Source organism: Carettochelys insculpta, chromosome 13 (genome assembly GCF_033958435.1).
Source record: "Carettochelys insculpta isolate YL-2023 chromosome 13, ASM3395843v1, whole genome shotgun sequence".
In the NCBI taxonomy this organism is placed as follows: Eukaryota; Metazoa; Chordata; order Testudines; family Carettochelyidae; genus Carettochelys; species Carettochelys insculpta.
The window spans coordinates 46573467-46589776 of NC_134149.1; the positions used below are offsets into that span (position 1 = coordinate 46573467).

Consider the following 16310-nt stretch of genomic DNA (forward strand, 5'->3'; position numbering starts at 1 on the left):
GGAGTATTGGCTCTGCACTCCCATTGTCTGGGCTGTGGTGGCCCTGTGCTGGGGCTGGCAGGAAGGAAGCTTCTCCCCATCTGTGCCACCTCCATGCTGGGGCAGGTTGGGAAGAGGCATCTGTCACCACAGCAGCCTTAAGCTCCTGTGCAGAGCTTAATAGGAAGCTGTAATTGGGCTTCTCCTTCCTTAGCAGATCTGTCTCAGCCTATGAGGAGAGAAGCCCCATACCAGGTATCAGATGCAAGAGTCACAGAATGCAGAGCCTGAATGTAATGCATCAAAGTGAGGATTTATCACAACCATCAGATTGCTCTGAAGATGAATTCTTGAGCCATGTTCCCTTCTTCTTTTGTCTGAGGCTCAGGGAGCCACTGACCCACAGAAAAATTAGTTGAGAGAGAGAGAGCGCGCCTCTTACTGATGTGGCCCCTGAGTGAGACATCTCACTCCCCTCACACTTCAGCCCTACAGATGGGGGCATGGGGAAGGTAGAGCAGAGATTTGGGGCTTCCCCCAGGTCAGATTAACTTTGCAGGGGTCCCAGAGTGGGACCAAAAATGAGGTGTTCAGGGTTCAGTGTGCAGGAAGGAGATACTGGAGAGCGGGCTCAAAGAGGAAGGTGCAAGAACAGGCTGAAGATGAGGAGTCTGCAGGAGTGGGTCTAGGCAGTGAGGTGTATAAAGGCACTTGGGGAAGGGCTCTTAGCTGGCACAGCTCCCCAGACCCACACATGGCTTTGTGTTCTAGGCGACTCTCAGGAAACACCTCCTGCTGCTCCGTTGGCCGGGACTGACCAACGTGACCAGTGTGATTAAAAGCTTCCAGGAATCTTTTTCCAGCACTGCTGTTCCTCCCAGCCATGGGGACAACCCTTAGGCCTGAACCAGCCCTGTCTTGTCTGGCTCTGGTCTGTGTGGCTTGGAGTTCCCCTGCCTGCAGCAGCGAGCTGGTGCTAGCGCTCCAGCCTCTCGTGTGGAGGGGAAACCACATGGTTGAAGTGCCAGCTAGGGCTTCCTGCTGTGGTGGGGGAGGGGGCAGGGGGCTGAGTTCTGAGCCTTGCAGGCTGGATCCAGACAAGCCATGGGCTATAAGAGGTTAACCAAAATGATCTGCTGGTACCTTCTGGCCTTACTTTAAAATTCTACAATATTAAGGGTAATTAGGCCAAACAATTCTGAACTTGCTGCCAAGGAGCTTAAGCTGAGTCATTAATATTCATATGCTAGCCACTGAAAAGTCACATCTCAGTGAAATGATCTAACAGAGTTCAAGCTTCTGCCATTACTCCTAAAATCTGTCTATTGCGTGCATGTCGTCATGGGCACAATCCAGCCCTCAGAAATTCATGCTGAACTCTTAACGACTTCCGTAGACCTTGTACTAGTGTGTAAGTGGGTGGAATTGATCCTGTGCTAAGTGTTTCCTAGCTCCAGCAGAAGACAGCCCAAGTAACAAAACAGTCATTTCAATAGCAGCGCACACCCAGATACTTTAATTATACATGGCTAAGATTAGTCTCACAATCCCCAACTCCCTCTCTGACAAGTAAATTGATTGTCCCATGCTACAGATGAAGAAACAGAGGCAAAGAAACTGAGTCTTACAAAGGGCAGCTAATGAATCAGTGGCAGAGTTTTTAGAGGTGCATGTCTTCTCAGTCCCAGCATTGTGTCTTCTCATAAGACCTTATCCTTTCTTCCCAGTCTGACTCTGTATATTAGCTTGATGTGCAGGTGCTGATCCTGGGTCAGATTCCATTGGCTATTGCTCTTTGCTTACGACAGTCATCCCTATATTGCTGGAAAAAGGACACCTACTGTAAACTCTTTCATATCCGTCAAGCCTGGGACCTGCAGGTTGCCAGATATTAAAATATTCTTATGATAGAGAGGTATACCTAGTAATGCGTAACACTAAAGAAAAACAAAATTAGATAGTAAGAAACAAACAAAAATATATGTGCAGAATACTTTATTTACCATCAACAGTAGTATTGCACACTGTAAACTTAGAATGTATTTCCGGTATTTATTTGTATTTACTTTCCTTATTCTGTACTTATGAAAATGAACCTAAAATTTACATATGGTTAAAATGCCAGTTATTTGAGAGTTCTGGATGGTAGAATGCTGGATGTGAAAGAGTTTACTGTAAAATGCTGCATGTCCCAATTAATAGACAATACTGAGGGCGGGGGTTAGCAAATGGCGTTCTATAGTCCACACTTAATTCCTATTGCCTGTACCTTGCCAACATTGCAATATTCTGGAACAAATACTTTACAAGGGATCTGGCCCTTTCAGAAACTAATTCCATAAGCCAGTCTCCAAGGTTCTTTGCATACTGGAATGATCCTCCTTTTTTCCTAGGTCCAGCCATTCTTCTGGAGACAGCAGCGCAACTACCCACGATATTCAATACAAAGTTCTTATGCACCCGGATGATGAAGAATGTGATTTCAACAGGTGAGAGAGAGATGTGTGTTTGTTGAGTGATGTTAAACATGGACTCAAAGGAAAATCTACAGGATATTGCCCTGGTAAGTGGAAGTAGAATCAGGATTTTGATTTAGATTGTCAGGTACCTGATCGTCATTTACAATTGTACAGCCCTGGGCATACTGGCAATGCTCAGTAGATAACCAAATATCATACAGTTTGTGCAGAAAATAATAGCACTTGTTCCTGACCATTCATATTCATGTGGTGCTAAGAGGCCTTGATTAAATGGGGTTCCATATTTCATTCCCCTGCTTACACTTTTCCCACAGTACACTTGTGGAAAAGCTTCACTTAGGAATGGTCTGTTTCTGATCATGCCATTAGTCGATCTCTGGGGCTTTTCATGGCTTATAATGACTCTCCTCCTTCAGTAGGTGCAGCTCTCATTTTACAGAAAATAATGCTACTACAATTGACCCAAGACACAGGGGCCCTCTGTGTATGGATGATTGTGAAGCAGACCCTGAAAGGTATGGGAAGTGTTTCATTTAGTGTTTTCATGCAAGAAATCTGAAGACAATGGGAAAAATTGGCAGTCAGTGTAATGGGTTCCGTGGGTTGCAACCTGGCTGATCCCTTTTCTAACAGCATGGGTGTTCACTCACCCTTTGATGTTATAAAAAGCTGTAAACCCCTCCAGATCCTGCACATCTACAGACAGGGACACACACACAGCTGAGTTTACATGAATTCGTCTCCTAGCTACTCATGAACCTACAATAGAGGGCTCCAGTGCCCAGTCTAGGACCCCAGAGCCATGCCATCTTGCCATGATGTAAGTTTGTTACTCAGTCTTCAGTTCTACAAAGGACAGTGGACGTGCACCAGCTTTTGTACACTGAGCAGATTCTCCAAGCAAGTCAAGTAAAAACACACTGTTTTAGGTAAAACGTATAACAGATTTATTAACTACAGAAAAAGAGATTTTAAATGATTATAGGTAGTAAGCGCACAGATTAAAGTTGGCTACGTAAGTAATAAAAAGTAAAACTGCAGTTGGAGTTCTACAGACTAGACAGGACTTAAATCAAGCAGTCTCACCCTGATAAACAATATAAGTAAGTCATAGACATCTCCTTCATCCTGCGACCATCCACCTCCCCAGCTCAGACTTTGTTTCCACATGTTAAGTCGGGGGTGGGAAATGATTAACTAATTTCCCCTCCTTTATAGGTTTTTCCAGCTTGCTGGGAAGATTTTTTGGTATGAAGTGAATTAAGCAGTATCCATTGTTTGTGTGCTCTCCCTGAGAAGTCTGTATAGTATACAGAGATGGGGGAGGTATAGCTCAGTGGTTTGAGCATTGGCCTGCTAAACCCAAGTTTATGAGTTCAGTCCCTAAAGGGGCCATTTATGGATTGGGGTAAATAGATTAAAGAAAAAGGTGATGGTGCTTGGTCCTGCCAAGACAGTAGGGGACTGGACTCAATGACCTCCTGGGGTTCCTTCAAGCTCTATGAGTTGTGTATCTCTAAACATATTATTATAATATTACATTCCCTGTGATAGTCTTTGGAATCATAGATTAGTGTTGGAAGAGAACTCAGGATGTCATTTAGTCTGACTCCCTGCTCCTAGCAGGGTGAACTCCAACTAAATCATCCTAGCCTGGGCTTTGTCATTGGTAGTGTGAATTTCCCTTAACAAGCCATCAGCACTGTTTCAATTCATTGTTGTATCTGAAAGTCTGGCTGTGGGTGTTTCCATCTTCATAACTTGTTTTAGTAATATATGCATAGCAAAATGTAATAACTGCACCTACCAATACATACAATTTAACAGAATATTAATATTCAATGGATTAAGACTTTTAAAGTGAGATTTTATGCAACATACTTTGTACAAAGCATATTATAACCATATCACCATGGTAAATATAGAGTTGTAGGATATCGCTTTAGGGTATAGTATATTACAGTCAGCTGTTCTGGCAAGGCATGATTGCAAAGCTGGACCTCCTAATTCATTGTGTAAGATGGTGATTCTCAGCTTGTGGCCTAAACTATATCTAAGGGGTCCACACTTACACTGAAAGCTGTCTGAGCAAAATCCAACTACATATAAAGATAGTAGATTTTGAAAGGGGTTCACAAATGAAGAGAGACTGACAACCACTGGTGTAGGGTATACTAAAGACTGTGATAGAGTTGGTGACTTCATTAGCTGTTTCCTTTTTGATTTCACCCAAAAACATGCATATAGCCAATACTTATTAACTAAATTAAAATTTTCTTTAAAAAAGACAGCATGTTGGTTAAAATATCATTATACATACAGACGTGAATAGAGTTTTACCTCATTTTCATGGTAGAGGTGGCATGCTGTAGAGTTGTGAAAAGCTCTTTCAGAGTTAGTATGTTCAGTCTAATATTCAAGATCTCAGTCTTTTGGCTCAAATTTCCCCTGATGGAGCATAAGCAGTTTTGAAATGAAGGGATCAGGTCCCAAAAGCCACCGCATGATAGCATTATTGAAGTAACCTCCTATTTCCTAAACTTCATTGGTAATTAGATACATGGATTAACATAACACAATTGCCTCTCACCCACCATTGAAAGTACAGTAAAATTCTTTAAACCTGGCGCATCTGGGGCTGGACAGGTGCCGGATTACCAATTTTCTGCACTATTGGACATCACCATAATCCGCATGCCCTAGTTCAAACCCCATTATTGCAGCTCAGTACCCCCATGTCCAGCTGCGGCTCACCACTTCTGTGCGTCCCCAGCTTCTTCTCTACTCTGCACTCCTGTAGCTTCTTCTTCATCACCCCCGTGCTCCTGCAGCTTCTGCACCGCCGCTCTTCTCAGCTTCTTCACCACCCCCCACGGCTCCAGCTTCACCTCCCTTGCACATCCCGGCTCTAACCCCCACACACCCAGGTTTAACTCCCCGCCCCGGGACCCCCTGAAGCCCTAACCCACCCCCGGCTTAACCCCCTGCACCGTCCCACAGCCCCAACCCACCACCCAAGCCCCCCAACTTACATGAATTTCGAGATACACGTATCTCAGAGGATGCCAGACCATCAGAGGCTGGATTAAAGGAATTTTAGTGTAATTTGTTATATATGTCAAAGAGACATCAAGACTGTGATATCACTACAGTTCATTTAAATATCAATATCTTCTTTTGACTTTTGCATCCATGAAATACAGCAGTAAACAGGAATTGTTTGATTACATTGTTAACCTCTAAAAATATATATGTAAATACACAAAAACATAAACCTTATCTAATATGTCTTTAAAGATTGAATCTGGATCTATTAGCTAGCTAGTTTTGTTACTCTTTGTGGCCTTGTGCCACAGAGGGTAATCAATCAGTGAGACTAACACAAAGTGAGCTACACAAGGTGCGTGAGGTAATAACTTTTATTAATGAGTAGCAGAAGTTTGGCCCAGAGACATAACTCTGCATAAACCAGACCTTCACGGACACTGCCTAGAGTCCAAGTTCAGTATGCATATTTCTGTATGCCTCGGCAGTAGCGGGAATTCTAGCCACGCTAGCATGAAGAAATCTACATCTGTCAAAGGAAACACTCCAATGACTAATGTTTTCCCTCACCAGATAAGCCTTTAGCTGAGATTTTCAAAGCCAGCTAGGGGATTTAGACACATCATGCATTTCAGTTGGAATTGTGCATTCAAATTTACAAGGCTGCATTGAAAAGCTCAAGTCTAGCATATCTCTCCAGTTTTAAAGTTTGATGGTCTTAGTTTTGGAATGGACCACTACATAGACCACTAGATTATTTTTTCATGTATTTTATACAAACCCTCTTTACTTTTTCCTCTAGGCTTTCTGCCTTGGGGGCCAATACTGAGTATGCTGAGAGAGAGAACATACATACTACCCGTGATGGGCCTCCTGCTGCTGGAAACCACACTGAGCATGACCTGCACACAACACAGTAAGGAGCCAGGGAATTCAGGGAATCTTTTACAATGATTCTTCTCCCCACACACACAGCTAATGAAACCCTTCCCCTAGATGATGCTGTCTGTGGGCTGCTCCCTCAATTGGCTGATAACAGTACATTTTGTGTGAGAGAGGGGGTTAAAATATCTGTCGGGCACATGTTAATTAGGTCTGGGCTGCACTGATATCTGGCCAGAAGCCCCAGAGTCATGCCCGAAGTTCTCCCTATGCTGTACAGATAGTCAGCTTCCTGTTAAGCTTGACACAGGCTATTAAGCCCCATGACTGGGTGCTCGGCTCAGAACTGCAATCGGAAAAGGTGCCCCAAGCCCCAAAGCTGCTGCAGCTGAGGGAGAGGTGCCCCTCCCACCTTCCCATCCTGCAGCTGGTGAGACATGCTCCCACTTTCCTTGATGGCTTCTGCACAGAGCTGCTGTGGCTGGGGTAGAGGTGCCCATTCCTCAGTCCCAGCATGCAGCTGCAGTGACTAGGAAAGAGATGCCCCTCCACCAGCCCCAACACAGAGCTGCCAGGGGAGAGGTGCTCCTCTCCACTGCCCCACCAGGGGGAGAACCATGGTCAGGACCACTTTGTACTGAGGCCATCAGGAGATGGCCAGCAGCAAGTCTGGCCCCTAGGCAGGGAGCCAGAAGGTTCCTCATGCTGTGCTGAGCACTGGCTCTGCACTCCTATTGGCCAGTTCCCAACCAATAGGAGCTGGTGGGCAGTGCTTGTAGCAAGAGCAGTATGCACAGTGCACTGCAGGTCCTCATGATTCTCTTCCATGCTCCAGGACCCAGACCTGCTGGCCACTTAGTGCAGTGCCCCGGGACAGGCAGGCACCAGGCAGTTTGCCTTAGCACCGCTGCCCAGCTAAGCCTGATCCCCAACTCCCTGTTACATCCTGAGCCCTTCCAAATGCTGAGCCATCTCCTGCACTCAAAGCCCTCCTCCCCAGCCTCACCCTAAAGCCTACACCCCCAGTCACCAGGGATGAGTCCTTCCTCAGTCCTGGAACACCTTCCTGCACCTCAACACCCAGTTTTATCCTGCAGCCCCATCTATTCTGAATCCTTCCACCCACTCCACAGCCCACACCCCTGGGCTAGTAGACCCCCACACACAACTACTTGCCCTATCCTGGAGCCCACTCCCACACTCAGAGTCCCAATTTTGAGTCAAAGCCCCATTTAGGGCCTTTACCTGAACCCTTTGGCCCCAACCTTGCCACACCCTGTCCATGTGCGGAATGACTTCATTATGTGATACATCACTTCCATATTGGTGCACATAACAAAAGTCATTCTGCACATGGACATAAAAGATAGAGGGAACACATGCCCCCTGTTCATAAAATGAGCCTGGATGCAGAGGCCTGCAACTTAAATGTGGAGGTGGGAGCTGTTTGTGGAGATCTGGCCCAATATGCAAGGAATGCTGGGATTTATAGTCTCCTGGCCATGCCTTCAAGTTAAAGATGAGAGCCACAGGGTTCTGGGCAGTCTTTCTAGCTAATGTTGGCCACCCTCAGTCTTAGGGTTATGAAGGTATGCATTTCAGCCTCAGTTACATCCCTGCAACACCACTGGCTTCGGTGGCACTCATTGGGCATAATCAGGGGTGGAATTTCTTCCAAAGCTTATAAACAACCAAAAATATATTTACCAATGTAAGCTCTTAGTTTTTCAGAGAGCTGTGCAAGTCCATAAGCAAGGTTGTATGATGGTGTTGCTTGTCATGGTGGGTTGGCTCAAGTCCAGTGTTCCTAATGTCTCAGGCTTTGAAGTTTCAGCTGGTTACCTGCAGTAGTCAGGGAGGGATTTTCTGCCCCAGTGTATTCGTGGTATTTTTTTAGTTTCCTGCAGAGCTGGCAACAGTGAGAAATAGGACGCTGGATGAGGTGGGCCATTGGTCTGAGGTGGCACTGATCATTCACTCAGGTGCTTGGCTGGCTGGTTTTGCTCACATGCTCAGTACCTAACAGGTCAGCACATGTGTTTGTGGGAGGACGTTCCCCCCCACCCCAGGCAGATTCACAGTGACATCGTGTTTTCTTTTATCTTCTTCCACTGAGGTGTGTAAGTATAGGTCACGTGCCAGGAGTACCCAGCTGTATCTCACTTCATCATTTCCTTGCCATTGTAGAGGCATCAGGCAACTGGGCTACATCTCAGCATCTCTCCTGTTCTCTGCCTGTGGCGCACAATGGTTTAGTCTCCTGTGGGCAGATATCGAGTCTGTTTGACAAACTAGACTCAGAGCCCATTTTGGCTGTGTGCTTCTCATGCATTTGTCTAGGTTGACAGTGGCTGCCTCTACATTATGAGCTAAAATTGAATTTATTAAAATCGACATATTAACGCTGGGTTTTATCAGTTCAATTTCGAGCATCCTCACCTTCCACAGGCTCCCCACAAAGTTGACTTATTGCTGCCACACACAAGTAGCTTAAATTGAGTGCTGCAGCAGTGTATTGTGGGAACATATTCCACAGTTCCGTGAGCCCCATGGCATTCTGGCTATTTTCACTGGTGCAGCATGGGAAAAAATGCCCCACAAGTGGATGTGAGTATCTGACAACATCTTCCCACATTTAATTTCCTACGTTTCATTTCCCTCGTTCCCCTGCTGTGTTAAATAAATGTCTCTTTTTTCCAGTGGGATCTGGCTTGCCTGTATAAGAGATGTGCTTTTTATAATTAAAGGGAGGGAAGGACGGGGTAGTAAAGCACTTAAAAATGGTTAGAAAAAAGATTTTCAGTTTCCCAACTGACAAGTTTTCAGAATGGGATGCAAAAGTGCTAGATCTTTGCAGGCTTGGATCTGGATTTAGACACCCTGGCAAAGAAGATCTTCAGATCAATAATTTTGTCTCAAAGGCCCAGCCATCAGCCCAGGGCACCAAGAGGTGGGTCTCTCCTGAAGTGGGCAAAAGGTGCTTATCCTCCTGGACTTGTGGGGAGAGGATGATCTACTCCAAGACCACAAAGTGGAGCACCGTGATGCCCAAGCCTATGCCGAATGGCCACCACCCTGGCAGAACAAGGCCACCACCCGCTGCAGCATGGAGGAAGTCCAGGTAAAGGAGGTCCAGCAGTGCTACTGGACGCTCCAGGACAGGACCCACCAACCGTATCTAGATTTAGACAAATCTGGCAAAGAAGATCCTCAGAACAAGAATTTGCACCTGGAATGTATGTTTAAGTAGACATGAGGGCCACGCTGAAAATGCAGTAGATCATTGAATCAGTTTATGGCTGCTTTGGTTGTTCGCCAACACTCTGGGGCAGGAACCACCACCTGCCCCTGTTACCAGCGGGCCCAGGCTTGGATCTAAGTCTGTAGAGCTCCAGGCAAAGGAGACTCTTAGAACAAGAATGTTCATCCTTGTAACCGCTGCCAAAACTGGGATTGCATGTGTAAGTAGTAGGCACGCGCACCACACTGAAAATGCAATGCAGCATAAAGTCAGTTATGGCTCGGTTGGTCACTGCAAGCCCTACTTGGAGAACTGTGGTAGTGGTAGATCTACTGCATTGCATTCAATGGCCTTTAGATCAAGCCCATACAAAAACTGCTCTGGTGCCCCAGGACACTCCCTGGCCACAGTAATCAAAGCTGTATGGCACCTGCCTCTGACCCTTCCGGAAGCCGCTGGAAGCCCATGAAACCTTGTGGCAGGGCCCACCATGCCCAGAGGAAAGTGTTAGATCTGTATTTAGACCTCCTGGCAAAGATCCTCAGAGCAATAATTTCTACACTTGCACTCCATCCATAATCTAGAGATGTGCATCTAAGTACCCACAGGTGTTAGGCTGAATGACCACCCAATCGACTTTCGATGGCACTTTGTGTACCTACAGGTAATGGGGAACCAGGGGTTAATTATGGAGAGGGAGCCTGAGAAACGGCTGATACACTGGACTGAGTACACATCAAATCCTTTAACGATGAGCCATTGGAGGGCAAGTCTTGTCCCAGCCCCTGCCTCTTGGTGCTCTGCTGCCTCTGGCCCCTGACTATATCAGCCACCAGAGACTTTCCCCAGGCAGTTGCCAGCCCCCAAAAATCATGGCTGCATGATGGAGACTTCCCCCCAGACAGCTAAAAGACCCCAGACTGCAGCCAGCGCCTGCAAAATGTGACCACTCAGGGAGATCCACCACCTGCCCCTATTACCAGCCTGCCCAGGCTCAGATCTAGGTTTGGACCTGGCAAAGACGACCCTCAGAATAAGAATATTCATTGCTGCAAGCCTTACTTTGAGAACTGTGGTAATTGTAGAGTTACTACTGTACCTTCAGGGGCTTCTGTTAAAAGACTACGACTAAAGCCAGCCCCAAAAGTCGTGACTGCCCAGGGAGACTTCCCCCAGGTGGCTAAAAGACCCCCGGCTACATCCAGCACCCAAAAATCATGACTGCGCAGGGAGACCCACCACCTGCCCCTATTACCAACGTGCCCAGACTTGGATTTAGGTTTGGACCACGCAAAGAACACCCTCAGAACAAGAATTTAAGTAGACATGGGCACTACACTGAAACTGCAATGAATCATTGAAACAGTTACGTCTCAGGGTGGCTACAAGACCCCCAGCTATAGCCAGCACCTGAAAATCATGACTGCTGAGGGAGACTTCCCCCAGGGCAGCTAAAAGGCCCTCGGCTACAGCCAGCACCTGAAAATCATGACCACTGAGGGAGACTTCCCCCAGGTGGCTAAAAGACCCCTGACTATAGCAAGCCCCTGGGCCTTTGGATAAAGCTCACACAAGAATTTCCTTTGAGAGGACATTCACTCTAGTGACAAAGTATTTTTTTCTGTTGCCCAAAAATCGTGGCTGCCCAGGGAAACTTCCCCTGGCCAGCTCCAGGACCCTCACCACGTGCAAGCTGCCTCACACCTTGCAGAGCATATCCTTGTATTGGTTTGGGGTCAAGCCATGTGAAGCAGCTAAGCTCCGGAAAGTTCCAAAGTGCATGGCACCTCCAGGGGGAAGGAAGGGACAGGATGTGGGGGTCAGGAAAACAGATGAAAAGAAGTTTATCGTCCTATCATGCAAGCCGAGCTGCCACATGGTGCTGGGGTACAGCAACTGGCGCCAGGCAGTGCAAAAAGAAAAGGCAGCTAGCTCAGGTAGACACAGACCAACAGACCCCACCGCTAATAGCGGGGGCAGTAGCCACAGGTGGCTGAGCCAACTTTTCCCACCAGACACTGGTGATGGTGTCCAGGCAGGACATCAATTGGTCCCAGGCCTGCCTCTGCCACTCCCACTCCTATGCCTGCTGCTCAAGGAGGTTGCCTATTGAGTGCAGCTGTATAGGCCTGCAGGGTGTCACTGTCAGGCTGGCAAAGGCCTTTCCAGCGTGGGCTAGCCCTGGTGGTGGTGGGGTTCTGGTCATCTCTGGCACCACTCCTGGGCTGGCTGGCTGTGGTCCCTGTTGGGGCTGGCTGGACCAGGCAGTGAGGTGGGGCTGGCCTGGCCCTTGGATGGTGCAGCTCTAAGGACAAACAGAGTGGCAGCTAACAGGGAGTTTGCCTGGGAAAAACATCCGAGAGGAACTCGGGTAAGTGTGGCTTTTGGGGGGCTGCACTGTGAGCTGGTGGGTTGAATATCCTAGTGTCTCTGTGTCTGAGCATTTGTTTTGCAGAAAGGGGCAGTTTGGATGTGTGTTTGGCAATTTGATAAGTTTGAAAAATGTGAATTGGGAGTGCTTTGTTCCAGGTGGGTCTTCAAGGCCTAGCCAGAAGCTTTAAGAAGGCAGCCATAGCGAACATTCTGAGCAGCAAACAGGGTGGCAGCTAACAGGGAGTTTGCCTGGGAGTTCGCCTTGTGGGGAGCCCTATACTGGTTGTCTCCTTCTTCTAGTTTTATTTCTCTTCTGCTCATCAAGGCTTCACTAAACATTTGAGGGACCTCTCTGAAAGGAAAAAATAGATAGTGACAAGTCTACTCACAAGTCAGCTGTTGTGACTTGTACAGCATGTGCCATGTTTGTCTTCTTCCCACAAGATAGAAGGGATTTTGTATGTACTAAGCGAAAACTGGTTACCATCTTGGAAGAGAAGGTTAGAGGACTTGAGGTGCAAATGTCAATCCTCCAGTCCACCAGAGAAGGTGAATAATTCCTTGAAGAGAAGGGAGCATTTACTACTGCAGGCACAGCAGGCTGAGGACCCATCAAAGGCAGCGCTAAACAAGGAAGAAAGCTGGAAGCATGTAACCTCCAGGAGAACAAAGCCAAGTCAGGTATCTCCAATTCCAGTGGAGGTAAGCAACCACTTTCAGGCTCTCCACACGGGTAATTCAGTGGAGAATGCTGTCACAGAGACCTCACAGGGAAGGGATCAGAAGACCTCACTGACTGGAAGGCCTGGGATGCATAGTCCTAGGGAAGGAGTTTCTACGACCACCACACCTCAGAGAAGATGGGTGGTGGTGGTCAGAGACTCCCTCGTGAGAGGGATGGAGTCATCCATCTGCTGTCCAGGCCTGGAATCCTGGGAAGTTTGCTGCTTACTAAGCGCTAGAATACAGGTGTGACGGAGTCTCTTCCAAAAATTATCAAACCTGCATATTGTTATCCCTTCCTCCTACTTCATATAGGAACATATGACACAGCCAAGAATGGCCTTGAGAAGATCACTGTGGATTATGTAACTCTGGGAAGAAAGGTCAAGGAATATGGAGCGCAAGTAGTGTTCTCGTTCATTCTCCTTGTTGAAGAAGAGGTCCAGGCAGAGATCATCACATCGTGGAGGTAAATGCATGATTGCACAGGTGGTGTTGGAGAGAGGACTTTGGTTTCTTTGACCATGGAGTTCTGTTTCAGGAACAAGGATTGCTAGGAAGAGATGGGATCCACCTAACAGAGTAAAGAGCATATTTGCAAACCTAGTGAGGAGGGCTTTAAACTAGGTTCACTGTCCCCAGATGAAACAAGTGCTGAGGTAAGTGGGGGAGAAGGAAGCAACAACAGAGGAAAATACCTGATTCAAAAGGAGAATGTACGCCAATCAGCTTATTGTCTGAGGTGTTTGTACACAAATGCAAGAAGCCTCGGTAACAAACAGGAAGAATTGGAGACCCTGTCAGAGTCAAAAAAAAGTATGAGGTGGTTGGAATATTGGAGACTGGGTGGGATGACTTGCATAAGTGGAATACGGTCGTGGAAGGGTATAAACTGTTCAGGAAGGACGGGCCAGGGAAAAAAGGAGGAGGAGCTGTGCTGCGTATGAGAGACCAGTATGACTGCTCGGCGCTCCAGTATATGGAGGGAAAAAAGCCAGTTGAATGTCTTTGGGTTAAGCTTAGAGGTGTAAGCAACAGAGGTGTGCTTGGCATCTGCTATACATTGCCAGATCAGGTAGATGAAGTAGATGAGGATTTCTTCAGACAGCTAAGAGAAGTTTGCAGATCATAGTCCCTAGTTCTCATGGGAGACTTTAGTCACCCAGTATCAGAGGGGTAGCCAAGTTAGTCTATATCTTCAAAAATAATAAGAGGTCCTGTGGTACCTTATAGACTAACAGATATTTTGGAGCATAAGCTTTCATCGTCAAAGATATGACAAAGCGGGTCTTTGCCCATGAAAGCTTATGCTCCAAAATATCTGCTACTCTGTAAGGTGCCACAGGACTTCTTGTTGTTTTAGTCACCCAGGCATTTGTTGGGAGACCAATACAGCAGCACACAGATAATCCAGGAAGTTCTTAGAGAATGATGGGGATAACTTCCTGGTACAAGTGCTGAAGGAACCAACCAGGGGCTGAGTGCAACTTGACCTACTGAGTGCAGCTGTATAGGCCTGCAGGGCATCACTGTCAGGCTGGCAAAGGCCTTTCCAGTAGTAGAAATAGAAGTGAGTGGTAACCTGGGCTGCAGTGACCATGAGATGGTGGTTTTCAGGATCCTGACAAAAGGAAGAAGTGTTTGCAGTAAAATGCAGGCTTTTCATTTCAGAAGAGCAGACTTCATCTCCTTCAGAGAACTGATGGGCAGGATCCCTTGGGAAATGTATATGAAGGGGAAAGGAATTCAGGAAAACTGGCAGTGTTTTAAAGAAGTCTTATTAAAGGCACAGGAACAAACTATCCCAACTTGCAGTAAGAAAAGCAAACATGGAGTGCAACCAGCTTGGCTTAACAGGGAAATCCTGGACAAACCCAAGCTGAAAAAGGATGAGTATATGCGTATAAGGAGAAACTTGGACAGATGACTAAGGAGGGGTATAAATGTGAGGCTAGAGAAAACCAGGGAATAATCAGGAAAGCAAAAGCACAATTGGAACTCAGGTAGCAAGGAACACGAAGGGCAACAAGGATTTCTACAGGCATGCTAACAATAAGAATGTGATCGGGGAGGGTGTAGGGTCATTACTGGATGACAGAGGTAACCTAGTGACAGATGATGTAGGTAAAGCTGAAGTACTCAATGCTTTTTTTGCTTCAATCTTCATGAATGAGATCAGTTCCCAACCTACAGAATGAGGCAATGCAGTATGGGAAGGACGTGGGCAGCCCTTGGTCGGGAAAGAAGAGGTTAAGAGCTACTTAGAAAAGTTAGAGGTACACAAATCCATGGGTCCAGAGTTATTGCATCCAAGGGTACTGTGGGATTGGCAGATGTCATCGCAGAGCTTTTGGCCGTTATCTTTGAAAACTCATGGAGATCAGGAGCAATTCCATATGTTTGGGAAAAGGTAAATGTACTGGCCATTTTTAAAAAAGGAAAGAGAGGCAATCTAGGGGACTATCAACCAGTGAGCCTTTCCTCAGTCCATGGAAAAATCATGGAAGAGATCCTCAAGGAATCCATTTTGGAACACTTGGAAGAGCGGAAAGTGATCAAGAGTAGTCAACATGGATTCACCAAGGGCACGTTGTGCCTGACCAATCTGATTAGCTTCTGTGATGGGGTAACTGGCTCTGTGGACATGGGGGAAGTCAATGCATGTGATATACCTTGACTTTAGAAAAGCTTTTGATAGTCTCCTAAAACATTCTTGCCCATAAGTTAAGGAAGTATGGACTGGATACATGGACTGTAAGAGAGATAGAAAGCTGGCTTGATGGATGAATCCAAAGGGTAATGGTCAATGGCTCAATGTCTGGTTGGCAGTCGGTTTCAAGTGGAGCGCCCCAAGGATCAGTTCTTGGCTGGTATTGTTCAACATCTTTCTTAATTACCTGGTTGAGGGGATGGATTACACCCTCAGCAAATTTGCAAGTGACACTAAACTAGAAGGAGAGGTACATAGATTGGAGGGTAGGAATAAGGTTGAGAGTGACCTAGACAAATTAGAGGACTGGGCCATAAGACGTCTGATGAGGTTCAACAAGGAGAAGTGCAGAGTCTTGCACTTGGGACAGAAGAATCCCAAGCATTGTTACATGCTGGGGACCAACTGGCTAAGTAGCAGTGCAGCAGAAAAAGACCTGAGGATTACAGTGGATGAAATGCTGGATATGAATCAGTGTGCCCTTGCAGCCAAGAAGGCTAACGGCATATTGGGGTGCATTAGAAGAAGCATTTTGAGCAAACCTAGAGAAGTTGTTATTCCCTTCTACTCGACACTGGTGAGGCCATATCTAGAGTATTGCATCCAGTTCTGGGTCCCCCAGTACAGAAAGGATATGGATGCATTGGAGTGGGTTCAGCGGAGGGCAACAAAAATGATTAAGGGGCTGGAGCACATGACCTCTGAGGAAAGCCTGAGGGATTTGGCCATATATAGTTTGCAGAAGAGAACACCGAGGGGCAATTTGATAGCAGTCTTCAACTTCCTGAAAGGCAGCTCTAAAGAGGATGGGGAGACTGTTCTCAGTGGTGACAGAAGGCAGAACTAGGAGCAGTTTTCTGAAGTTGCAGTAGAAGAG

At 46.7% G+C, this 16310-nt stretch overlaps 1 protein-coding gene across 1 annotated transcript in view; it reads left to right on the forward strand.

Moving 5' to 3' along the window:
* LOC142020412 (uncharacterized) overlaps positions 1-16310 on the forward strand; it is a 47781-nt gene that overhangs the window by 16813 nt on the left and 14658 nt on the right. The window contains exons 10-12 of the mRNA XM_075008188.1: positions 2373-2468; positions 2876-2974; positions 6307-6420. Coding sequence (XP_074864289.1) covers positions 2373-2468; positions 2876-2974; positions 6307-6420 — 309 coding nt within the window. The remainder of the gene's footprint in view (positions 1-2372; positions 2469-2875; positions 2975-6306; positions 6421-16310) is intronic.